This window comes from Rhyacophila brunnea, unplaced genomic scaffold (assembly GCF_057557595.1).
Source record: "Rhyacophila brunnea isolate RB1 unplaced genomic scaffold, BYU_Rbru_1.0 scaffold_13, whole genome shotgun sequence".
Classification (NCBI taxonomy): domain Eukaryota; kingdom Metazoa; phylum Arthropoda; class Insecta; order Trichoptera; family Rhyacophilidae; genus Rhyacophila; species Rhyacophila brunnea.
The window spans coordinates 18,866,771-18,894,451 of record NW_028232785.1 but is presented as its reverse complement, the minus strand read 5'-3'; the positions used below and the strand labels follow the sequence as shown (position 1 = coordinate 18,894,451).

Genomic DNA, 27,681 nt, shown 5'->3' with positions numbered 1-27,681 from the left:
ATGTTACACTTCTAAATTGACGAAGAAAGCATTGTGACTCTACCCAAGAGCGCCATTTTACCCATTAATATCATCATTGTTTACAATAAATTAATATTATTAGTTATTTTTATCCTTATTAGTCTTAAATTATATCTAATCTACTACATTTTCCAAAATCTACTGATATTTTATGAAATCTACTGAATTTTTTGTCAAAATCTACTGAAATTTTAAATTTTGACTAGGCAACACTGGTCACAATCACGACAGTCAGTCAACCCACCGACAACTTAATTGTTACAAACGTCTGCTATTTCTGATATTTCTGCGTTAATTAAACTGTGTAAAATGGATGTAAAACGTGAACTAGATGATTTTGAATCCGACTCAGAAGTGCAACAATGGTGTGATGTGCCAATAATTCATCCAAATCCGGTTACAATCATTTGTATAAAGCAGGAGAATGCTTACGATGCCAACAGCACTATTGAGGTTAGGTTTTCCAAACTTATTAATCATTGTTAGATTCTGCTTATTCTACGCTCAAGTGATTTCTTACTAATGCAAATAAAACAGTTGTGTGACATATTGAACTTTACTAACTGAAACATGTAATAATTAATAAATTATACATCATTGTATTGACACTTCATAACGATTTTTTGACTAGTAACCTACATACCTAAAGGTTCTGCGTCTCGGTTGCCGCTGGTTAACTTCTTTCATTCATTTCAAGCAGCTCTTGAACGTTTATTAATAATAGGTGGACAGTATCGACCCGTGATAATAGGTCACATGCAAAAACGTGTACCTATATGTTACGTCGAATATGCGTAAAAAGCAAGCCCGTTGCCTTATTCATGAATTAGACAAATCATCTGCCGAGTGCGTGGATTTGTCAGTAATTTTTCTCCCTAGTTTATGCATTTGGCTAATTGGATAGTGGCGCTCCGGTGGTATTTTTTGCAACTAAACCAAATGTGTCAAATGCTCATGCATTGGTCAAAATAGATAGCGCTCCGGTGGTGTTTTTTGCAACTAATCAAACTAACCAAATTTGTCAAATGTCATCGATTACCTATATAAAAATATACTAATCAATAACTACAATGACGTTCATTTCCATTTACTATGCCCAAAAAAATGTAGAACTATAATATATTATGATAACGGAAGAATTTTATTAAAAGGTATTTTCGCGATTTGATTCGTGCTTGGGTATCAATCGTGCAATGGTCTATCGTTTGTTTGTGATAGTATGATTTGATAGTTTGTTGACACTTGTTAGCTGACCTCAAAATGGACATTCAGTTGAATTCAGAATTACGAAACCTAACCTAACATATCCTAATCTAATCTAACCTCAAAATTGTATATCACAATTAGTGCATATTTACTTGCAGAAAATTTACTAAAACTGTTACATGTCCAATTATTAATTATATTGTACTATTAATAATAATAATATTAATATTATATTAGGTATGTTCAATTATAACTAACAAAACCATCTGTATTAAATTTACTTTTTCTACTGTCATGTTGACAGTTCAAGAACTCCATACCGTGGCGAATTCACGCACTCGGCAAATAATTTACCTAATTCATGAATAGGGCAATGGGCTTGACTATTACACGAATTAGGCAAAAATTTGCACATTTCATGTAATAGTCAATGTCGCACATTCGGCGTAACATATATACCAATATAGATGTAAACACGTGTTATAAAATACCTTCTCTCCTGTTTTTCAGAGCCCTGTAACCAGCCTTGCTTGTATTAAAACTGAGACTGATTCTCTCCGAGTTGATTTCAAAGAAGAATTTGTCGAAGACAGTGATCCGCAACCTGGCTGCTCATCTACAAAATGCGATCCAATAAATCAGGTGCTTACCTACTTATACAATATTTTATTATTATTTTAAACAGGTAGGTACATATTGTGTAATACATGGGCGAACGGTGGAGGTAGGCTGTTAAGATCCGCCATAAATACTGCACACTAAACATTGTCAGTTAAGGCCGGTACGGACTGGGCGAGTGATATAGTAGAGTGGCGAGTGAATTAGTGAATTAGTAACTGAAAAGTGTCCGAACACAGTTCATTAGTGAGTGAGCGTCAAAATGAACAGAGCGTCGAGAGCGACGGATATTTCAAACGGACACCATTCGCGCGACACGAGAGTGCTGCCGTCTGTCGTAACTTCAAAAATAATTCAAATTACACTATGCAAAAACGGCGTTGTTGAATTAAATCGATTTATGCTCCAAATTCCTATTGATACTAATGATGAATACTTATTTACATAGGATACCTACCTATTATATTTTTGTGGTTGCATAAATTTTTGTATGCTTACCTATGTATTTTTTCAGTTTGTTTAGGTAATAAATAGGTACTTTATGCACAATATTAAAACCACACCAGACATCTATCGAACCGCCAAAGAAATGTCTTACACATTCCCAAATGTAGAAATATTTTTTTAACAATCCCCTTATCTAATGCATCAGGTGAAAGATCGTTTCTGTTTTAAAGCGTTCAAAAAATATTATTTGAGAAGTACTATGGGAGAAAAAGATTTAATTTTGTATATAGAGCAAGAAATTTTAAACCGAATTGACACTGCCAAAATAATTGACGAATTTGCCAAGACGAAAATTTATTGAAAACATGTTTTTTTTTATTTCAATTCTATTACCTTTGTTATATTTTATGTTAATAAATTAATGAGTGTTTCTACGTATAAAACTTTTTTTTTAACTTGAATTTGGGGGCCCCGAAATTTTTACCGCTCAGAGCGTCCGCTTGACTTGATCCGCCCCTGATTGTATGCTCCATTTTCCTTATTGACTATAAAATATAAACAGAATGATAAATGAATAGTTATAAATTATAATTATTCTAATGAACACTAGGATAATGTGTACCTACCTACCTACGTCTTTACCTACTTTCAATAACAACAAGTTTTCTGTGAAATATTTCCATTATTTATCAAAGTTTTAATCAACAAATTATCCACACTACCTACTGACATGACATAATATCCTTCATACTGAGTGTACAATGTACCTAAACGGAATAATAAATGAATATAATAATTATATATAATAATCATAAGATAATGTGTGCCTCTTTACCTATCCTCAATAACAACAAGCTTTCTGTGAAATATCGCCATTTATCTACGGATCTATCAACACACGTTTGCGACTTTTTGTCGCATTGAAGTATAATAATATAAGTTATGTTTTTTCGAGTAGTAATCTTTGTTTCAACGCTGTGCCCATAGATGTTATAAATATAGCTGTGCCATTCCTACGGCAGCCGACAACTAATGCACTCGCCTGTTCAGACTTGGTTTGTGGCTTGTTTAGTATACAGTGAGAGGTGGTGGGGGTCGCTACTCGCCAGAAATAATAGAATAAAATGGATCGGATTGACTGACCATTTTACTAAACTACTGGACTAAATTTGTCTGTTCAGACACGGTTTTTTACGAAATCACTCGCTACTTCACTAAATCACTGGCTCAGTCCGAACAAGGCATTAGGTATGCCAGGTATGCGAACTTGTTTGTTTTCTTTAGTGATTATTTTCATTAGGTATTGATAACGTTGGTTTGTTTTTAAATTCAATTAAACCCTGCGAAACCAAGCCATAATAGATAATAGTCAAAAATAGTCGTCTATCTATAAAATATCTAAAAGTATGCAATTAAACCATACATAACTTTAAATATTTTATAGTTAGAATAATATTTTTTCATCTATTATAGTTTGGTTAAGGGAGGGGTTAATGAATTTTAAAAAAATTAACCAATAATATGTGTAATATTTATTCTTAATCCAACGAAAACAAATAAGTATGAATGAAAAAGTGTGCACAATTTTGTCGTATCGCCCAAAATATACCAAAACTATTATGGTTTGATTCAATAAAAACAAATAAATACGATTAACAATGATTAATGTGCACTATTTATAGCGGATCTTAACAGCCTACCTCCGCCCTTCGCTACTGGTGTAATAGGTATACATCGTGTTTGAATGCGATCATGTCTATTAGTCACCGTTATTATTATATCGTTGGATACAAATTCTACTTTGTAAGAATATGTTTAATATAAATCTAAGTCGGCTCGCACATTGGAACTCGTCTCGCCTAAAAACGTGTCGAATACGTCGATGTGACTTCATCGATATTTAACGAAACAACATAACACGTGTTGCCAAATGGAGCTTCGCAGATTGATCGAATGCAACTGTTTCGTCTGAAAAAAACATCTGGCTGTTGCATTCGACATGTTGCATCCTTCTCGGGCTCCGAGTCGAAGGGTCCAAGTCACAAAGAAACACCTACGAATTGGTCATTCCTATACCGGCTCGCCGAACACCGCATTGAAATATACATACGTTTCGAAGGCTACGCGCGACTGTCGCTAGATAGATGTGCGAGTTTGTGTCATGCAACACCGGCCGCCCGTTCCCGGAAGTTTTGATTTATGGCTGTCAGGCACGCGTAACGAACTTACGCGTAGGTACGTACCTACGCGTACGTAAACCGGAAACTGTTTGAGATTTGACGTTAGCATGATAATATATCTGTGTTTTGTTGGACAATCATCCCAACACAGTCTCTATGGGGACTATTTTGTCATAGCCTTTCTTGTAATACATTTTATTCTTCGCTTATTTTGGGATCAATAATTAGTTCTTTCATTCAAGCCATCAAAAAGCGAAGTAGGTTGAATATTATATAAAAACTGCCTTCGATTATTATTACGAGAATATATTTGAAATGTTCTGATACAAATGTACATGTCTTTTGTTCACGTGCAGATGTCCTTTGTCTGGACTGGGCATATTAGAGTCAAATAAAGGTTCTAAACTACATTCCTCCTCATTACACTCTTTGGAATGTCGTATGTACAGGTTTCCTACGTTTGTAGATAACAAGCATTTCTAGACAAAATAATATCTCTAAAGAAAATCTAAAAAAAACTATTACAATTGAACATCTACTCTATATCAGTGGTTTCCAAACTTTACGTTACAACGCCTCCCTTTCAGAACAATCTAATCTTGGCGCCTCCCCCCTTTATTTCATTAAATACATTTTTACACAAAGTGCTTTTTTCTACTAAACGGGCTCGATATATGGATTTCATTGCATCTAATGCAGAAAATTCCGTTTCGCATAAATATGATGTTACGAATGGTAGCAGTATCTACTGAAAAGGAAGGGAGACTCGGGTGGTCGAAATGAAACGCTCGATCGTCTCAACAGAGATCCATTTAATGCGGTAGACGACAGAAATATTGGGTTACAATGTTATTTATAGCAAATACAGGTTTAGTCATAAAGTTACATATAAACAAGAACATTCAATCAATTATTATATTAGGAATTCGCATCGCCAATCGTAGTGACCTGAAGGGGTTAATCGATCATGCAGGTACAGCACACCTTATATTGTCATAGGAACACGTCAAATCACAAGTATCAAATCGAAAATCTTACTATCATAAAAAAAAAGAAAATTATACACTAGTCTATCCATATAATATAATACGACCGATACAGGGCTTCACTTGAGGGCACGGCGCCAAAGATACCCAGTTTGGCAACCACAGTTCGAACCTGTGAGGACTCGACTACACGAAGCTACTTGCCAATCTTTGATCCTGACTCTCTCCAGGGACTTGGAAGCTTTTTGGTTTTCTGAGAGGATGTATTTCTTGTATTAAAGATTATTATGTCTTATGATTGGCCCACAGATGGCAGTGATATTTCCGAATAGAATTATATTAATTCAAGACCAAAGATAGGAAGCCTTCCAACACCTGCTAGTCATGCCGGTCTGGTTATGTTAGCCGTTGAAACAGCCAGAGACAAGCAGAGCCCTATATCTATTCGCATTTAATGAAAGATTGCGCCATAAACTCTTAGGTTACATAACAATTGCTTCCGACGAAATCCCCTTTTTGCAGACGGGAGGAGGGGCTCGGTTTGCGTTCAATAAGGTTAATTTATTTATTAAGATGAAAATCTCCGCGTATGGCAACGGAATAGAACACAAAAAAAAAAACAAAACTATAAAACGAAAAGCCCAATACGCGGATCGATCCACTTACGCGGGATGGTTCGCGCCTTAGACAAGTAAGCCTCTATCTTCTTTTTGTAGATGGCAGTGCGCTTACGGATAATAGCGGCAGTCACGAATCAGACAAATGCCACACTATAAAACTGAATACGGTAATTATTCCATTTGGACATTATTTAACATATCATGGCACAATCTGACATATCGTAATATTACATGTCTTAATTATACCTCGGGCTACCCGAACAATCTTAATTTCTACACACGTGTATGGCAATATTCGAATTAATAGAGCGGGAATTAAATTTAAATACAACCACGGAATAATTTAACACACACGTAAATCGACAATACAAAACCTTTAAACATTATGGGATCCTATACACTACGAAACAATTACACTATGACAATTAAAACAATATCAATAACACCTAGAATTAATTTTTCACTGACAGGGCATGGCTTTAATATTATATAATCGCAAAGGGAAGCAAGCTTGAAATAAATTTACGTAAATTAGACACGAAATAAAAAAAGGGAAGACAAATGTTATTAACAAACAAAGTTATACTCTAAGGAGAAATTAACGAAAAATATTGATACAGGGTACTCAGGGTTTGGCGGCGTGCTGGTGGATGGCGCCTTCGGATGAAGGTGCTGTGGAGACCCAGGTAGGGTCTTCAAGGCGTCGGAGAAGAAAAGAGGCCTCTTCGAGTTGCGCAAGCTTCTTTTAAAAGCTTCTTTGCCCGCGTGGAGGGGGCACTTCTGCGGCCGTCGTTAGTTCCGCTACCCGCCGCTGAGGTAGATCCCGGCCCTTTTTTACTATGTCACGGTATGTCGGCGGGATTTTTAAACTGGCCGAAGGCCTTACGGGATGCCGTTCACCCCGCCCTCCTGGTTCTGGGGTTCTTGGCGATCGCCTTCCTTCGCATAGGTGTAGAACGTCTTATCCGTTCGGCGATGCCTCGCGCAGGTGACCAAGTTTGCCGCTACTCGCGGCGAGATGTCGCTAGGATGCCCGTTTTTGATATCCGATAGCTGCGGCGGGAAAATTTCGATCTTTTGAAGATACCGGCCTAACCACTATTGCCGGCTTATCTGAACATCAGTCATTTACAATTTTAAGTCAACTGGAGTGGATATTCGAGCGGTAATGTCTATTTCCCGGGATTTGAGAGCGTCAGGTTTTGCGCCGTTACGTACGTCGATTTTTGCATCGGATGCCTTATTATCCATTTGCTCTGCGTAAGACAGCAGGTAGTATGGTAAGGGTCGCATTGCTGACCTTGGAACGTCCGCGATCCGCCGCTTTCTTAAAAGAACCGTTATCCCTTCGCCCTGTCCAGTGCAGGGATAGACAACCTTAGCGCGACGGGGGTCGCACGTATTGATTTGGTGACACTACTTGCATTGCTTTTCTTGACAAAGTATTATATTATTCTTCAGTTTGATTTAGCCATAATTGAATAAATATTTTTGTTTCCATGTAGCCATTTTTATTAGTCAGGAAATACACTACAAATAATTATAAAATAAAATTCTACATGTGAATTATCATCAATCACACACACCACACAATCACATCAAATTGTATCACACAGACCCATATATTATAAAATGTTAATATTCTGTAACCGAAACAGCGCCTTTTTCAGACTTTTTACTAATATAATGAATTTGTGGTGTTTGTTTATCTCACTTAACTGGTCGATCTGCAACACCGGCCCCCCCAGGCTGGAGCGCTGTCAGTCCCCCTCTTGTGGGGACCATGCACAATACTATAGAAATGAGGCATAATATTAGTCTCCATATCTTGATACAGGTTTTCAAACAATCTAACTTTTATAGGGCTGTTTTTTATGTAGTTTATAACTAGCTGACGTTTTATAAACTATGCACTTGCAAACCTGTGGCTGAATAATTGTGTTAAACTTTTTGCGCCTCCCTTTGCGTCAGTCTGCGCCCCCCAGTTTTGAAATCGATGCTGTATATAGAGTTTGCATCATTGGATATGGCTTACTATGTGGAAAAACGGATATTGCCGAAATTATTATTGCAGTCAGCTATATACTGAGAACACTGAGGTTGCTATAATTGGACAATAATTAAAACTCTTTTTAATGACATGTTTTAGGTTATCGCTGAAAACACCGTTACGGACAAGAATGCGATTCTCAAATCATCGTGGGAGATGTCTGATGTACAACCTACATGCGAAAACCCACATATCAACGAACAATATATTAAGAAAGAACCCTTAGAATATATTAAAAGCTTGACAGATTTGAATATCATTTGTCGCTCTGCTAAACGTGATATTTATCCGACGGATGTGCCAAACCTGGAACTATTAGTGGCTGTTATAAAATTGGAAAAAAAAAGTTTTTATAAAAAAAATTTCGTGTGTGGTATCTGTTTTGAACTTTTTGTATCATTCGACGCGATGAAATTTCACAAAGCGTTGCATAAAAACACAATAGTAAAAATGAGTAATTCCGTTGGAAGGCCATTTGAGTGCGATGATGTCAATAACTCATGCAGAACGTCTCAAAACATTAAATCGTATAAAACGATTCATTCTAGTGAAAAGCCATATAAATGTGATGAATGCAATTACTCATGCTCAACATTTCAACACATTAAATCACATAGAATGACTCATTCTAGTGAAAAGCCATTTAAATGTGATATTTGTAATTACTCATGCAAACATCCTTGGAACTTGAAGGTACACAAAAAGTTTCATTCTGGTGAAAAGCCATTTAAATGTGATGAATGCAATTACTCATGCTTAACGTTTCAATACATTAAATTGCATAAAATGACTCATTCTAGTGAAAAACCATTCAAATGTGATAAGTGCAATTACTCATGCAAACTGCCTATGGGCTTGAAGGTACACAAAATGACTCATTCTGGTGAAAAGCCATTTAAATGTGTTGAATGTAAATACTCATGTAACACGTCTTGTAGTTTAAAACGACACAAAATGACTCATTCTGGGGAAAAACCATTTAAATGTGATAAATGTGATTACTCTTGCAGACAAAGTTTTAACTTGAAATTACACAAAAAAGGTCATTCTGAAGAAAATTCATACAAATGTTAGCAACGTCTCAAAACATTAAATCGCTTAAATGATCCATTCTGGTGAAAACCCGTTTAAATGTGATTACTCATGAATACTGCCTAGTAACATGAAGAGAGACATTGTAACCGATTTCGTGATCAAAACCCATTTAAGTATGATGTTGCAATTCCTCGTGTAATTGGTCTGGTCTAATGAAACTGCGCCTAATAACTCATTCTGTTCAATAGGTCTTCAAATGTGATTAATTTTTACTTATAATTTGGTGACACTAAATGAAATTCTGCTCATGGCAAATGAGCTGACTTAAAATGACAGTTCTTATCCTTTCCTCTTGAATATCAATTTTTGTTTTAATATAATATTATATTATATAACTGACTGTATTAAATATCTTCATCAAAACAAATGCCATTTTTTACACACTTTCGAGTTGTTTTTGTGACTGAACCACCCGACCCTGCATCCAACTCACCACCAACTGAATTCATACAAAGGCCCTTTCAGACTATCACAACTGGAGCGCATTGTCAATAATTATTGATCGTGAAATGCTCAGCGTATAGTTAATTTCCGGTCGGAATACTTACACCTGTGTACCACGAGTTGGATAACCCTGTATATTACGAGGGTGGGTCAATAATTCCTTAGAAAAAAGCATTAAAACAGTTTTTATTTTTGTATTTTTTTTTTATTTCTCAACATAATCTCCTTGGAGCTCAATACACTTGGTTAGACGTTTCTCATTTTTTTTTAAACCGTCAGAAAAATAAGTTTTCGGAAGGTCCTCAAAATAAGCATTTGTCCGATCGATGACTTCTTCATTTGAAAAAAAACGTTGTCCACTTAGCCATTTTTTTAAGTTTGGGAAAAGGAAAAAGTCACTGGGGGCGAAATCTGGCGAATACGGTGGGTGGTCGACCAATTCGAACTTCAATTCTTCAATTTTAGCCATTGATCGTAAACATGTGTGAACACGGGCATTGTCCTGATGAAAGAGGATTTTTTTCCTGTTTAAATGAGGCCGTTTTTCTTCAATTTTGTTTTTTAGCTGGTCCAATAAAGATGCATAATAATCCCCTGTTATTGTTTTTCCTTTTTCCAAATAGTCAACGAAAATAATTCCACGTGCATCCCAAAATACAGTAGCCATAACCTTACCAGCTGATTTTACGGTTTTCGCCTTCTTTGGACATGGTTCGCCTTTCGCAATCCACTGCTTTGACTGTTCTTTCGTCTCGGGAGTATAGTGGTGTATCCATGTTTCATCTACAGTCAGAAAGCGACGAAAAAATTCATCCGGATTGCGTTAAATGAGCGACAACAGGGCTTTAGAGGCCACCACCCTATTGCGTTTATTGTCGACTGTGAGCAAACGCGGCACCCATCTTGCAGAAATATTTTTCATGCCCAATTTGTCATGTAAAATAGAAATGACGCTACCTTTTGAGATCCTTGTAACCTCAATTATCTCACTCAACTTTAATCTTCGGTCACTTAACACCATATCGTGGATTTTATTGATCATTTCTGGTGTAGTCACCTCTACAGGACGTCCTGAGCGTGGTTCATCCTTTGTTGATGTACGACCACGTTTAAATTCATTTAACCAGTTATAAATAGTTGCAAGTGAAGGAGCAGATATGCCGTGAACTAAATCCAACTCATTTTTTATTTCCTTTGCTGTTAACCCTTTTATATTAAAATGTTTAATAACACCTCTAAACTCAATTGTCTCCATTTTCCACAAGCAAATTTTTTTTTTAAATGTACGAGAAACACACAACAACCCGACCAATCTGATTGAAACTTCGCAGCATACTGAATCGGTAGTGCCGCTGCATGAAAACAAACCGCTTACAGTACTAGTCGTGCCACCTGTCGGCTTTTCTAAGGACTTATTGACCCACCCTCGTATTATTAATTTGACGTAGTTATGCAGAAAGTAGCCAATCCACAAAAAAATAGATAGGTATGATATAGATCAGACGCAAGAAGGTTTTCTCTACGTTCTGCTGAAAATAGCTAAGCCGCAAAAAAAATATTCTAGAAATAAAATACTTTTTACAATTTTACATAAATTTAAATATCATGTTCTTGCTAAAGTGCCATTATCTCAGCTAGACATTTTAATGGACTGGCTACATTCTGCATAACTACGTGCAAACAACAATAACTAACCAACGGTTAGTTATTTTTGTCCTAAGGAATAACGGAAGCTTTTTCCTTGGAACATAGTGGTATGTATTATGGAAATTCTAGTTTTATGATGTGAAAATGAAACATAACTTGAATTATAAATCATTTTTATTAGCTAGATAAGAAATATAAATACGTTACATTTTTTATTGCATCTAGCTTATTTTAATATTGCTATCATAAATGCGTAGGTACAGCCACGGTGGTCGCGCGGCTTGAGCGTTGGACTATCACGCCGTGGGTCTCGGGTTCGAATCCTGGGTCTGGCAAGTGCACATATTGTTTTTCAATTGGTGTGTGAGTCAGGGTTTGGACCTAATAGGTTGAGCAAGTAGCTGACATCCATTTCTCGTAAAAAACAAAATTTGTTAATACAAACCTCTACTCTGTGGAGGCCCATATGATCCCATTAGGATCGGACATGGTCGAAAAAAAAAGCGTAGGTACATCACTACACACCGTTGAACCAGTTGGTTATTTTTGTCCCAAAGACAATAGTGGTTCTATCTTGGAACATAGTGGTACATATATATATGGATATTGAATTTTTTATGATTTGGAAATAAACTAGAATTTGAGTAATAAATGTTATTAGGTAGATAATATGTTAATAGCTTCTAGTTTATTTTAAAATAAGCTATGTGGGAATACAATATCGAAGGAATCAAACCCGCGACGTAGGTATTATTAGAGTTGGCAACACTTTTACTGTGACTATACCACTGCGAACAACGATGATATCGACGCCATTGATGAATACGTACAAAATAAGTCTTTTGCTTTCTTAGGAATTTTACAGTACATTGGGACATGTTCCAAGGTAAAAGAGAATAGCGTCTTAAGGTACAACCATGCATACCTTTGACAAAGTAATTTTTTTAGCAATATAGATATATTTTTTTTAACAAATTATTTGATACCTAGATTGCTTAGGTACTTAAACAATGCTACGACAGTACTACATACGAAAATATCTGTAAAAATAATAATTGCGCTTATCTTCTTTTTATACGTTTCGGAAATGATAGCTAAATTTTACTTTGAAGGTAGCACAAAAGTAAATTGATACTTGACGCTTCAAAGAATAACTGAAACTAAAATGACTTAGTGAACAAAATAATTTCTACAGTCACCGCTATAGTGGTTTAAATTCTAGAGCAAGTGTCCCAAGGTACAACCCTTTCCCCTAAATAGTATGAAATTATCGAATTCCTCTGTTCGTAATCCTAGGTTATTTATCTCTCCTTCTTCGAAAAGTCATTAGGATTTAGCCAAGTGACAGCCATTTCCACAGCATGGCGCCGTTTCTCTCAAGATTTCGCGGTACATAGGTCTTTCATCAACGTGAAACCGCGGCACTCTTGATTTAGTTTTTACATCTGGAGGAAGCTTTTCTTCAACCTCAACGACACAATATCGCAAGTTTTTTCATATTGTCATATTTTCTGTTGGCTATAACCACCACCAACACCAGCAGACCCAACCAGATTCAACGATCGTCATGAGCAATCGTCGACTTTAAATAGCAATTACACGGAACGATTAAGCTACCAAATGAATCGCTAACGCTTGTTAACCTGGCATGGTCAACCAGGTGCTAGCATCCTGGAAGGATGGAAAGATTATTATCTATATAGTGTAGACGGAAGAGCTACTAAGCGACATGTATTGTTGGTGACATCGGGTGATATCCATATGATCCAGCTACAGGCAGAGTTCACTAAGATGATTTTTCTCCACTATGAAGCATTGTATGTGTCACCAGTCTACTGGATTTCTTACATTTGTAATTACAAAATGTGCATTTGAAAGGATTTTCGCCACTATGAACCATTTTATATAACTTTATGTTACTAGATTGTCTACATTTGTAACCCCATTAGTCGCATTGAAACGGGTTTTCACCACTATGGATCATTTTGTTTTTTTTGGTTACGGGAATTTTTACATTTCTACTCACATAAATCAATCATGAAAGGAAGTTCACCGCTGTGAAGCATTTTATGTGTATTCAATTGACTTAATCGTTTACATTTGTAATCACATGAATTACATTCAAATGGGGTAAATCCAGTGTGGATCATCGTGTGTCTCTTCAAGCTACTGGCAGCTTTACATTTGTAATCACAAATTCCACACTCAAAGGGTTTTTCGCTACTATGAAACAGTTTATGTCTCCTTAAGTCACTAGCCGATTTACACTTGTAATCACACAAATTGCACTCAAACGGATAGTCTCCAGTGTGAATAATTTGATGGGTCTTTAAGTTACCCAGTTGTTTACATTTGAAATCACAAACATTACATGTGTAAGGGTTTTCTCCACTATGTACCATTTTATGTCTCCTCAAATGATTGTCTCTTTTACATTTGTAATCGCATTGATCGCACATAAACGGTTTCTCATCTATATGAATCAATTCATGTCTCTTCAAATGGGTGGCTCTTTTACATTTGTAGTCGCATTGATTGCACATAAACGGTTTCTCATCTCCATGAATCAATTTATGTGAGTTCAATCGAGAAGGACGTGTCGTTTGAAAGTTGCATTCATCACATACGAAACGTTTTATGACACATTTATTATTAGAAGAAATGTCGTGTGCTATTTTGTGGTTCTTAAGAATGTCATCAGAAGAGAAAAAGCTAAAGCACACGTCACATACAAAATTCTTTTCATAAAATGACACACTATTCAATTTCAGACGGACCTCTTTTTTGGATATAGGTGTTATAACCTTTGTAATAACATGTTCGTAAATCTGTGTTTCATTATTTGACGACGTGGTGTAACTCTCCGGCTTATCGGGTGATCTTTGCGGATATTGAGGCAATTCCGTTTCGATCTTGATTTTAGTGGATAATATAGATTGTTTCAAATTTGATGAATAATGTTGAATGTCATTAGATTCGGTTTCTTGTTCGCAGTTCGAGATTAGTGGCGTCTTCTGAAAAGGATACGACATTATAGTTAGCGCTGTAATCAAAGATAATTTAGAGAAGTGCTGTGGATGTACATAAGTCCATATGACAAAATATTAACATAACACCACAACGTTTTTAAGAAGATAAAGAATTTCGTATACCTGTCATTCATTAACAGTGAGAGTGGCCTATAAATCTTAATTCAAAAAAAGAATTGTGCTAAGTAACAAGATGTAGCTTAGATCTAATGAAGGTGCTAACGCTCCACGTCGATACAGCTATCATGCGGTGCCCAGGCCATTGATATTTTTGTCCAGTTGATGAGAGTGATGTGTTAAAATTTATTAAAAAAACTAAAAAATTCTCATTCTTTGAGACCTGATAACGTCCCTACATTATTTTAAAGGGGTGTGTTGATTTTGTCAAAGGCCCACTTGCACATATATATAATCTTAAAATGGAGACAGGTATCTTTCCGGAAACGTGGAAGATGTCGAAGGTTACTCCTATCCATGAGTGGTGCAGAGTCGTCAGTGGAGAATAACAGGCCGGTAGCTGTTCTCTCTGCACCAGCAAAAGTTCTTGAGATGATCATGCACAACATGATTTCTCCAAAAATTGAGTCATTTATAATAAATGAACAGCATGGATTTAGAGCAGGCCGATCAACGGAAACTAACCTGATGGTATTTACCAATTATGTGTCATCGGCCCTGGATAGAGGCCACCAGGTTGACTGTTCTTACAATGACTTCTCGAAACCATTTGACAAAGTCGATCATGATGTCCTGATGGAAAAACTCCAATTTATTGGATTGTCTGATCGATTTTTGAAGCTATTCGGGAGTTATTTTAGGAACCGTCAACAATACGTATCGTACGGCCTTTATCAGTCACAGACCTTTTACACATTTTCTGGTGTCCCTCAGGGCTCAAAGTTGGGGCCGTTGCTGTTCACAATAAAACAATAAAAACTGCTTTATTTTTGTTGTTCGCTGATGACTTGAAACTCTTTTTGGAAGTTGTCATCTTGGACGATTGTCGTCAGCTCCAACTTGATATAGATAATATATTAGATTGGGGCAGGCGTAACAAACTAGAATTCAATATTGATAAATGCAATCTTTTGTCGATTACCAGAGCCTCAAAAGTGTTGTTTTTCCAATACTCGATGCATGACAGAGTGCTGTCACGAATATCATCTGTAAGGGATCTTGGCATTACGTTTGAGAGTAAACTAACATTTATTAGTCATATAGTTACCATTTGTAACAAGGCACTTAAAATGTTGGGCTTCGTCATGCGTACTTCCCGGGTCTTTTCGGATGTTACGGTATTAAAACTTTTATTTAATTCTTTAGTTCGAAGCAGACTTGAGAGTGGGAATATTGTTTGGGCACCGCATCAGTTGAAGTATGGCTTTATGGTGGAGAAGGTTCAGAAGAAATTTTTGAGACTCCTTTATTTGAGGTTGTACGGATACTATCCGTCGCTTTATCTAACTGACTTTCTCTTAGGCATGCTTACATACTGCAGTTTGCAATTTAGAAGAAATCTTTATTTAGCTACGTATTTTTTTCGACTTATACGAGGTATAAATAAGAACTCTGCCATTCTGGGCAGTGTTGACCTGTGTGTCCCTGATAACTATCTTAGAAATAGAGAACATCAGTTGATTATTCTCCCAAGGTGCAGAACCAACCTGCCAGTGGTAATGCCAATTGGGAGGGCGATAACTATGTTCAACGAAATTGCTTCGGTTGTTGATATATTCCACCTACTTGAGGATGAGTGTAGGTGGACGTTGTTTTATAAGTTCTTAAAATAGGTTCTGCTTAACTCATCCGGTGTACTTTCTGGTACCTATCTAATTAATATTTTTGTATGTACATATTTCTACTGTTTAATAACATACTATCTATCTCTTCTTTTATGTAATACTTACTGTTTTATATTTCATTGTTTCTAAATGTCGTGTTGTGAACGTCTTAAACTTATAATTTGTAATGTCCACAATATGTTAAAAATAAATAAATTGAAATTGAAAGTAGTGAACCAACAACTAAAATGCATTTTCTACAAAATACTAATAGGACCAGTTCTCATGTAAAACACGGAGACCTGTTGAGTGTTTGGCTCATTTGAGGATAGCGTGCTGCATGTTATCTTTGGATCCATCAATGGCACACAGTTGGGATGGGCCGAAGATACAATTGCGAGTTGTACGCTATGTACGGGGACCAAAACAGAACAAGACGAAACATAACACGACAAAACAGAACATGACAAAACATAACAGTGACAAAACAGAACAACGATAAATATAACTATGACATTTCAGGAAAAATATAAATTTAATATTGAAATTGTCCTATCTCTATTATGTTGATAGATTTTTAATAGCACAGATTTTCAATATGCCATAATAAATCAAATTATATACCTAATTTCTGCATTACTAATCGCTAGAAAGCCTCAAAAAAACTTAACTCGGTGTTGCCGGCAAGCTTAGAATGGGTATGAGTCGAAATCCCGAAGGCCGGAATCCCGAATGCTGAAATCCCGATTGGCAGGAATCCCGAAGGCCGAAATCCCGAAAAATAATTAAGAAAGATAAAAAAATGCTTTTTTGTCTCTCCTGAAAAAAATTGCGCAATCGAAACTCTTATCTTGAATTGCGCAATTTTTACAAAATGTATGTTTTTTTTACTCTCTTTTAAAGTATATGCGCAATTCAAAATAAGTGTTAAGGTTGCGCAATTTTTCACAGGAGAGACAAAAACCATTTTTTTTTTACTGATTTTTGATTTCGTCCGGCACCCCGATTATTATTAGCTAGTGCTCATACAGGTCACCTTGAAATTATAAAGAAAAAGTATGAAACACTTAGTAATCGAGTGGCAATAGTTGTGCATGATTATGGAAATCAAACAGATAAATTGAGGTATTTCCGCCAAATGGCCAACATGCAGTGATTACATTATACAATTTTATATATATATAAGTATATGTATTTCGTTTAAAATTTAATTAATAAATAGATTCCACAAAAATTAATGTTTCATTTTTCCCCTGGCTGTTCTGTTTTGTCATGTTCTGCTTTGTCCGGTCACCGTACGGTGACATGCACATCGTACAGTCTATTGGTGGCTAGGAAATGCACACAGGCTGGACGAGTCACGCATGATGAAGAAACCGACATTCCGGAAGCCTCAAAGTGAACGAAGACTTGGTCGAACTAAAAAGTACAACATGGATGGAAAGCGTCTAGTTGGATTTAAAGACATTAGGCTTTTAAGATGTTCACAACATGACATTTAAAAGCAAATAAATGGTATTCAAACAGCGTGAAGAAGAAATAAATATATGCAGTATAACAAAAACAGTAATTATAAAAGGTAAATAGGTAAAAAAATTATAGAATATGGAAGCGCACCAGATGAGCAAATTGGACGCTATCAAGGACAAACAGTTCAATACTACCTAGAATAGGGCTATAGTGCCATTTCCAAAAAACCTCTGAATTATACATATTAGAATTTAAAAGTTTAACCGAGTGGGAGTCAAACTCAAGTCTTTCACGTTTCATGTGAACACTGTCGCGTCTAAGCTATCCATCCATCTATAATTTAAACAAATTATTTGTACCTATATTAGGCGAAACAACCCCTCCGACATTAACCCCTCTACAAAACTATTGATAGAATTAACAGAAATCGGAGTACCTACCTGACTAAGTGGACTACATTCTGTATATGAACATCCAGGTTCCGGACCTTCATAATTTAATAGAAAATCAGGCTCACACTTTATATTCAGCAGGTCAGGTTTCTGAAAAAAAAACCCAGATTTATTTTACTACAAAAATAGCTGGCCGACAAAAGTGTCCAACTACAAAATTTTGGCTGGCAGTGAATTATACGTTGAATCATTGCCGAGTCAAGTAGAAAACCGATACATTCACAACGACTAGTCCTACTTTTTCCGCACATCCCATTGTTGTCTATGTATGACCTGTTATTGTTCAATAGAGTGCTCATACTGACGCGTCTGTCGTATTCATATATAAAAATATATACATAAATTTAAATAATACACTAGCGTTAACACACCTTCTACAAATGTAATGCATAGATCAATGCTACATATTTTTTGGAAATCAATATTACTACCTACCGGTTTTTATGTGAAGGACTAGTCTGACTTTGACAGATGATGAATAGCATGAATGTATGTTATTTATAAATAACACATAGTTAATATTATATTTGATTTGAGAATTTTTTATAATTCAATAATTTGAAACGAGAAAAGGCGAATCGATATGTCAAGCAATCTGGGATCTGATTTTGACAGCTGAAAAGTGGACCACTCGTTGCTTGTGCAAAAAGTTATCCTCGGGCTTCATCAATCTAAAGATGGCGGTGGTAGAATACAAGAAGAAAATTGTGTCGCCAGATTTCAAAATCAGCCAAGTCCATAATAGATGAATAGGAGGAAAACAGCTTTTTGTTTTATCAAATACACAGTCACAAGGGTGAAAGTCTATATTATTTCGAGTATAGAATATTTAAAATTAATAAATTCCATATTTCGATAATGCAAAAATGTTAGAAAGCAGTAGTTCTTCAGCAATTCACAAAAGAGTCAAAAATACCTTACGGTGGACTTGGCTGATTTTGAAATGTAGCGACACAAATAGTTTATTAAATACTCACTTCACTGTTGCAGCCAATGGCGGTGTGTTCGCTCAAATTTTCATTTGTATTAAAGGGTATAGCATAATGGTCGCCGCCCTCACATGGATCGTCGATTTCTTTCTTAATATGGACACCAGATTCAACTGTAACCTACAAAAGAACGAAAAAATGTATCGCATACCTATCCACACGAGATGTGAAAGACAACTGTGTGGTAATAAACCATTAAATACTACAGCTTATATTTGCAATTAAGCACCATTTAATGAAAGTTTCGTCCCAGAGTGAAACATCAAAATAAATTATTAATGTCAAAAAACATAACCCTACTTCGTATTGTCGAGTTGTGAATTCATTTTCCTGCTTTAGATATGGCGTATCTCTGAGCATTTTATCATGGACACTGTTCCCTGAGTGAAAATGATAATCACTATTAGATTCTTTCTCGTAATTATCGTCTGGTTCCGTTTTCACATCCATTTTAAAACTCGGCCGTATGGATCTGTCACTAGAGCCGTGGAATATTACGTACCTATTGATGAAACAGAAACAGTGTTGCTAAGCAGTGTCGCGGTCCAAGAAATTATAGTATTTCGGCAAACTAACATTATAGTACCTACGCATTGTCACAGGTTGAAAATTTATAGGATTTTTGCTTCTCACAAAAAGATAACGGAGAATTTGAGAAATTCCTCGAACCACTTTTATTTAGTTAGGTACCTCTTCCAATAAAAAACGCTTACCGACAATTTCAATATATTTCATTTTAAGCCATAGTCAAGGGATTTTTTTACCAGGTTCTTCAAATTTTCTTATATTGCGAAATTATAGTAAGTATAAATACTTTGCACCAATTGAGCGTAGTTATGCAGAAAGCAGACAGTCCACACAAGCCACAAACTGAGATATAAGCACTTTTATGTTACATGAGATTATTTAATTCTACTTGAATTCTACACAATTTCAATGGACTATTTTTTGTTTTTGAATAATATAATATTATATACCAATGATTTTATACCAAGTTTTTTCAAAGATATAAAATGAATTATTACAAAAATATTGGTATTTAAATGGCTGGCTGCTTTCTAAAAAATATGAAAATTCAATGGTCTTCATTCTGCAGAAAGCAGCCATGTCTGGTTTTGTTTGAAGAAACTCCATGTTTTTATGTAATTATTTAAAAAATTGCTTCCTTCACAATAAACAAGTTGAGATTCGCAGATGATACCACGCTAATCGCTGCTAATGAAAGAGAATTGTGTCGCTGAGTTTCAAAACCGGATATAACACCTTTTTGAAATAATTGAGATATATATATCAATGGATTCGTTATTAAAATCTCTACATGAAAATTTTATTGTCTCTTTCAAAGTCCGCTACGATTGACTGTCATTTATGAAAGAAAATCAATGTGTCAATCAATTCACGCTATAACACTATGTGTTACATTCAAAATCCCCTATAACACAACTGACCAATAAGAAGCGAGAATCAGACGAAATGCAACATGGCCGCCAGTACATTTAAGTTGTAAGTTGCGGTAGGAGTGCTGTTTTGTTGATTTGTTATTCTTACGATTTATAGTCTTAAAATTTGTGACGAACTTATAAATATGGTTAAATCTCCAGTTAATAAAGCTAGGAAGAGGTTGAGCCAACCAAAAACTTGGAAAGTCAACAGTATACGCCGTAAACGGTAAGTTAAATTAGACATAAATGTGTTAAAAATGCACGGGTCATCACCTGAATTTCCAGTGGCGTGTAACTCAATTATGAACTGGTTAAAACTGTCCTTTTCTCTAATATATTTTTATAATTTATAATAAAAAGTTTATTTTTCTGTATAAAACTCTATAAAAACCTTTTGATGGTTAAACGTTATCACCTTATCACTTATCACATATTCAGCAGTGGCAGTGTTATGTTATTTAGAATATTTTCAGTATGATTTTGTGAAAAAAACAGTTTGTTTGTCAAGCACACCACTGTTTTAAAGAAAATATTTAGCTCTACAGTATTTATTATTCAAATGGTTGTTCTGATATAAAATTTGATACTTTTCATAACATGTGAGCACCAAACCCCATAAAACGGATTTATTGGTCAGGCACTAATGCGCGACGATAAACCATGTAAATTATTATATTTTGGAGCATTTTTCAATGGCGCCATTCACAAACCGCACTTGTATGTTATCAATGTGTAGGTACTGTGAAATGTTTTATAATTTATTACATATAATAACTTAGTTACTTCTTATAAGTATAACAAATACCTTTCGCATTCAAGTTCAAGTGGTGATGCTCTGGCTCAGTGTGGTGACAGATTATTTGACTCACTTATTTACATATATTACTCAAGTAAAATATAAAATAAATGAATGAAACATGTTTGCAGTCAAATTATGAAAGTACCGCGTCACTCATATTTTTTAAAACCAATGTACCTATATATTTTATTGTATATTGTTTTTGTGAGAACGATAACATATGCTTTACATACAGTGTTTTTATGTAAATTGCATTGTATTTTTAATTGAATTATTTTTACTGAACAATGAAAAATTTTTATTAATTTTTAATGATTCCTAATTTTTAATTACCTATGTCTTTATATTAAAGTTTTCCTTAAATTTGTGTTTATGTAATATAGGAACAAAATGACAATGTGTTTTTTCATTTTAAACTGCTATTTTAGAATATGTACCTACGTAGAATACTAATTTTAAATGAATAAAACGTTTATTAAATAAAAATATATAACTCTTTTTCATCCTACCACGCGCCACCAATGGAAGATTCCGACTTTAAGTTGTCAAAAGTTTCTCTAACAAAATACGCTATAACCTTCAATGGGTATTTCAAAAACCGCTATAACACTATGTTACTTACAAAACCCGCTATAACCAAACATTTAAGTCTTTTATTTAATCAGTGGACTAGAATACAATATAAATAGATATGCAAAATATTTCCAAAAATGATCTATCATTGGGCAAAAAAAGAAAAACATCGATAATCCCTTAATCCATAAACTGAGAAGTTTTTATTGATTTTCTCAACGAAATGAAAAGGTGTTATAGGGGGTTTTGAAGCACAGCGACACAATTCACGGAGCTGCTACACTAGGTAGAGGAAAGGAGTTGCAAATACGGAATAGGAATATTACCAAGTTAATGGTTGTCGATCAGGCTAACCTTCTACCAGCAGCAAGTGTACTCCATAACCTAGAAACAGTGGTTGAGTTTGTATATCTGGGAACGACCATAAGTGGAAATGGCGGATGTGAAGCAGGAATATGACGGTACACACAGATTGCGAAAAATACTATGACACGTCTTACCACTATATGGAAGGATCGGGGAATTTCAATTTCCACGTAAATGATGCATGAGTAAACTGTAAAGATTAGTGTTGTTCATATTTTTGTACAGTGTCGAGTCATGGACCCTGAAGGCAAAAAAGCGGAAGACAATTATTGGTGCCTTCAAAATATTGTGGTGTTGGCGCCGAAAGCTTCTTATTTCCTGGACAGACCACACACGGCATTATCCACGGACTTTATCTTCTGGTTATAACCTATGTTAATATATTTTTATAACAAATAGGTTGATAAATAATAGCGAAATGAAGGTCCTGTTCCCGATGAAGGACGAAAAAAGTCTCTGAATATGGTGCCAGGAGGTGCGGCAATTTCCGTCGACTCCAAGACCAACACGGAGATCAAGGCCATACACGACGTGTTACGTCGCTCTATTGGAAGTATACAGTTTTTTGGACATATTGTTCGGCGTGGACCGACAACTTGGAGAAACTGGTGATTTTGGGTAGCTTCCGGGGAAGGCAAAGAAGAGGAAGAGCGTCGGCGAGCTGAACCAACCAAGTGAAGAAACTGACATGGGGCAGCCTACTCTGAGAGAAGCAGATGATTGAGAAGGGTGAAAAGTCTCGGTTGCTTAAAAGATGATAATATTTTAAGTTGATCACGATCCTCAGCCATGAGAAAACGACCAAGAAGAAGTTTTACTATTTATTCCGAAAAAACGTCATGTCAAGAGTGATTTTTGCAAAATTAGGAGTCCAACTATTTGTGAACATAATTAAATGCAGAAATAGGTCAAAGTGATTGTGGCTGCTTTCTGCAAATCAATGGAAGCTTGATTTTCATTATGTGAAATTTGTATGCTGGTTGCCTGGTTGATTTATGCAGAAGGTAGAAAAAACATGTCAGTTTGTATTAAACACGATAACTCATTTTTTCCGAATTTGTGGACTGTCTGCTTTCTGCATAACTGCGCTCAATTTATAGTATGGAAATATCGAAATTTTAGTACTTTTTACGTATTTTTTTCCAATATTCAAAATTATAGAAGTTTGGGCATACTATACCTGTTTTATATCGTACATAGTACGCAGACGAAAATTATAGTACAAATACTATAAATAAAGTACGGTTGGCAACACTGTTGCCAAGTCAAAATTTGACGTAGTTAAGCAGAAGCCATCCAACCTACATTTTTGCAAAAATGAGATATTCATATATTCAAGATAGTCTACACTCAAATTTCAATTTGAGCACTTTCAGCTCTTTTTGACTTTAAATTAAAAACCATACAAATTCATTTGTAGAATAAATCCATGTGGGTTGAATGTCTACATTTGAATAAATGATACAACTTTTGTTTTGCTGACAAAGTTCAAGTGGGTTGAATGTTTTCTACAATTCAAAAATGATACATTGAATGTGGCTTTCGAATTTTGCTGAACACATCCACACCACATGGATGTATGCTGCAAAATTGTCTATGCTCGATTATTTTTTTGTTTGTTGTTCAAGCGTTTTAAAAGTGAGGCTATGTTTTCTAAACTGTCATTTTCATTACGGCGCCGTTCTCGTCCAGTCTTGTTTGTGTTTGTTTAATTGACTTATTTAATATGTATAGCAGATGAAAGTACATCTGTAGTTTAGTGTATAATAATAAAACACATAGTAATAGAACAAATGATAATAATGACTGTGAATAATTCTATTGCAATAATTGACATTGATCAGATTCAAGGGCTGGATGAAAACACCGGAGAATTGATTTGTATAGGTACCTACCGATGACATTGGAAATCTTGTAAATATATTTATAAATACTTATGCTTAACACATAACTTGTACTTAACAATAAATATATAATGTTAATACTATCGACCGAAGGTACTTGATGGAATTTGAATTTAAATTATTCATTAGTTAACTCCATTAATTATTTTTCTTAGAATTGACGATTTACACCTCTTGAGTGTAGTATTTTTATTGTTTATAAAGAATAATGATCTATTATTAGGCTTTAACGATTTAATATAATAATATACTATTGAGTGTATTGAGATTAATAAGATAGGGTTTTTACTAATTAGGTTTTTTACTGACACCTTAACTATTCATAATTTGTTTATTGTATTTTTTGTGACCTCTTGACTAGATAGGTAGGTAATGGAGTTTTTACCTACTTTATTGTATTGATTTACTATATAATGGTTCAAATGGACTCTATGACAATCGGTCATATAAAATGGTCATAAAAAAACCCGTTTCTTATGTTGGCGTCCTGTGTCACAGGGTGTCACAGAGTGTAAATACGATGGCATAGCTGTCATACAATATGTATGTATATGTCGGAATGGCATAGATATGATCATAGACACTAAATTGCTATTAACATATTATATGTGCCCGATCGTCATAATATAGTCTATTTGAACCTTAAGGTAGAGTTAAGAGTATTCGTTGTCAGTGTGTGTTTACCTTTGGTGAGTGTACACGTCGCCTGAAGATGCCGAAAGGCGAAACCCGGTTCGCAAAAAACGACTTAAATGGAATAGTACAGAGTTTGAATCCATTAGAATAAATATATAAATATTTATTATTATTTTTTTCAGAGCAACATTACGTCTCAGAGTGTCGTTGATACAGTTGACGAAATAAATTCTATGGACAGCATAGAATATCAGGTAAATATGTTAATTGTTTGTAATATTACATAATTGCCAATAGACGTGCCATAATTAGTAGATATTTTATCCGCAATGAATAATTTCAGAATATATATGCAAGCGACGTTGATGCAGATTCCGATGTTGATTATATACCTAGCTACGGTTCGCATGCATCGTCATCAGCAGCTGATGATGCTGACATACGTTTGGATCAAATGAATTTACCAATGACATCCGAAGACATCCAAATGAGTCGAAATTGTTTTGATACTGGTCGTCCTAAAACGAGACGAAAGAAGAAATTTTTGCAAAGCCGTTCTGAAGGAAAAAGAAATCGAAATCGTAACGAAGCATATTATGTCGATTATAAGGATGTTTTGAAAGATGCTAAAAAAATTAATGATGTGATCACATTATCAGGGAATAAGAAAGGTGTCTTAAATTCGAGCATTTTTGGAACCTGGGTTCATATAATTTACAGACACCTTATATTGCCCGTCAGGTAACTGAGCAGCCCAACAAACGCCTATACGGAAGAAACACGGAGAAAAGGAAATGTACGAGAATGTATTCACTTGCAAATAAAAGAATATGCCGAATGATGTACTGCAAGACTTTAAGTATTAGCCCGTATAGAATAACCACAGAACTGCCCTAAAACAGAACAATTACCGTTTCATTATTAGATCAGAGGGGTTGAAAACAAGGTATAATGAATAAAATCCCCGAAGAGGATTTTCAAAAAGTTGTCCATCAAATTGAAAAACTACCGAAGTATGTCTCGCATTATTGCCAAAGCGAGACAAATGCCAATTTTCTACCTCCAGATATGACATTATCAAAAATGTATGATGTGTATAAATCGGAAGAAGTACGACCGGTAACTTTTGCAATTTACAAAAGTATTTTTTACAAAAAATTCAATTTGCGTACCAAAACATTAAAAAAGGATACTTGCCAGATTTGTGACGCATTTTAAGTAAAAATTAAGAATGAAGTTGACCATTTGAAAAGACAATATATCGAATCTGAACGTAATGCACGCATGGACTTGGCGAAAAATGCCCAAAATCTTATGCGAGAAGATTTAATGATCGCAAAAATTAATCCAGAAACTGAATGCATAACATTCGATCTGCAAAAAACACTTCCACTACCCCGGATTCCCACTAATATATTTTTTTACAAACGCTTACTGTGGCTGTACAATTTGGGTGTTCACAGCGGCAAAATAATAAAAGTTTTTGCTATCTTTGGCTAGAATAAATTGCTGGAAGAGTTGCTCTAGAGGTGGGATATTGCCTCCTCAAACAGCAGCAGTTTCTCCCAATGTGAAGAACTTAATATTGCGGTCTAAACGGCAATGTAAAGTTAACTCTAATGCTGATGGCAATATTACAATCGATTCCATCATTGGAGAAAATATCATTTAAGTTTTTATACTCTGGGCATAGTAACCTGCCAAATGATAAAGATTTTGGTGACATAGAATGTCACTTAAAAACGTGTCAAAGACTGTACACTCCTGGATAATATATAACCATAATGGAGTTGTGCAGGAAAAAAAATCCTCTCACTGTAACCATGCTGAAAGAACAAGACTTCAAATCAACGGTTGAAGTGGAAAAGCATATCATAAACAGGAAATATGATATCAACAAAACAAAAATCAACTGGCTTAAAATAAGAAATATTTATTATATTAAGTATTTAAAGAAAACCCTTATTGCTTCAATGTTAAAACGGAGTTGAATAGCGAAGAGGCGATTGTGGATGTACATCGTAGAGGAAAACCTTCACATCGCTTTATTGATCTTTTGACACCGCTTTGGCCTATCACTGCTGAAAAATTAAAAGACACAAACAGTATGATGCATTTGATTCCTGCGGATGCCGTAGATTTTTACAAAAATCTAACACCATTACAAACACCCATTATAGAATACATCGACGGTTTTAATGGCGATTTAGATTTTGATTTGGAGCTATATAAACCTGATATTGATTAGTATAAAAATACTGTGGATAGCCCTAAGATTCTCGGTTTTATATATTTTTTGCTTTCTTCTGATTGTATCCTTTCTTCTTTTGATGATAGGCTATGTAATGTACCTGTGACCTCAATCTATTACTTACTGAATCACGTAGATAAAACACGTGTGGTTTACATATCAATAACAAATCGAAAGCTAAACACTTTCTTGCACAAACAAAAGTAATGGGTTACGTGCTAACGAAGCATGACTATCGTCAACTTAATTGACTTATGATCGTAATATTATATAAAGCCCCTCGATTATACAAATTATCAGGGGCCTTATGTTAGAACTTGCGAGTTGAAGTCGCCCGGTCGACATGACGTCATATGACATCATTGTGACGTACTACCGGAGTGATAATAGCATTCGAGAAATTAACGCTACTAAAATACTGGCGTTATCCATTGTCCCCATACACAAATATGTGTTTCAGCATAATAATATATATGGTGAGCAGTGTGCGTTGGGCGGCTTGCCTCGAGCGTGTATTGGCTTGCGTCACAATTACGTCATGTCGTCGGGTGACTTCATATCACCAGTTATAAAATAGGCCTGCAGAGCGAGTTCAGTTGCGAATCCTTATACATCACGTATGCGTAGGTTTTCGGTTGTCAAATCAGTGTCCTCCCGTTGTTCGAATTTAAATAA

The 27,681-nt window shown here is 35.3% G+C and overlaps 1 protein-coding gene and 2 long non-coding RNA genes across 3 annotated transcripts; 2 read left to right on the top strand and 1 right to left on the bottom strand.

The window, feature by feature from the left end:
- Positions 1-254: 254 nt before the first annotated feature.
- On the top strand, positions 255-9,605 carry LOC147076788 (uncharacterized). The gene is made up of 3 exons (XR_015069366.1): positions 255-474; positions 1,738-1,869; positions 8,228-9,605. It is a non-coding gene; the product is annotated as an uncharacterized LOC147076788 (long non-coding RNA).
- Positions 9,606-11,472: 1,867 nt separating this feature from the next.
- LOC147076787 (uncharacterized) lies at positions 11,473-19,544 on the bottom strand. The gene is made up of 4 exons (XM_085940465.1): positions 19,336-19,544; positions 19,024-19,155; positions 18,035-18,136; positions 11,473-14,328 (listed from the first exon to the last, which is right to left on the bottom strand). The coding sequence occupies exons 1-4, from the start codon at positions 19,483-19,485 to the stop codon at positions 13,333-13,335; spliced, it is 1,380 nt and encodes a 459-aa protein (XP_085796591.1). The 5' UTR covers positions 19,486-19,544; the 3' UTR covers positions 11,473-13,332.
- Positions 19,545-23,985: 4,441 nt separating this feature from the next.
- LOC147076786 (uncharacterized) lies at positions 23,986-27,568 on the top strand. Its single transcript, XR_015069708.1, has 3 exons — positions 23,986-24,129; positions 24,938-25,009; positions 25,099-27,568. It is a non-coding gene; the product is annotated as an uncharacterized LOC147076786 (long non-coding RNA).
- Positions 27,569-27,681: the final 113 nt, after the last annotated feature.

Coding starts and splice junctions, on each gene's coding strand:
- LOC147076787 (XM_085940465.1), bottom strand. CDS start 19,485: ATGGATGTGAAAACGGAACCAGACGATAATTACGAGAAAGAATCTAAT. Junction 19,156..19,335: donor TCACAACTCGACAATACGAA/GTAGGGTTATGT, acceptor GTTCTTTTGTAG/GTTACAGTTGAATCTGGTGT. Junction 14,329..18,034: donor AATGTAGTCCACTTAGTCAG/GTAGGTACTCCG, acceptor TATCCTTTTCAG/AAGACGCCACTAATCTCGAA.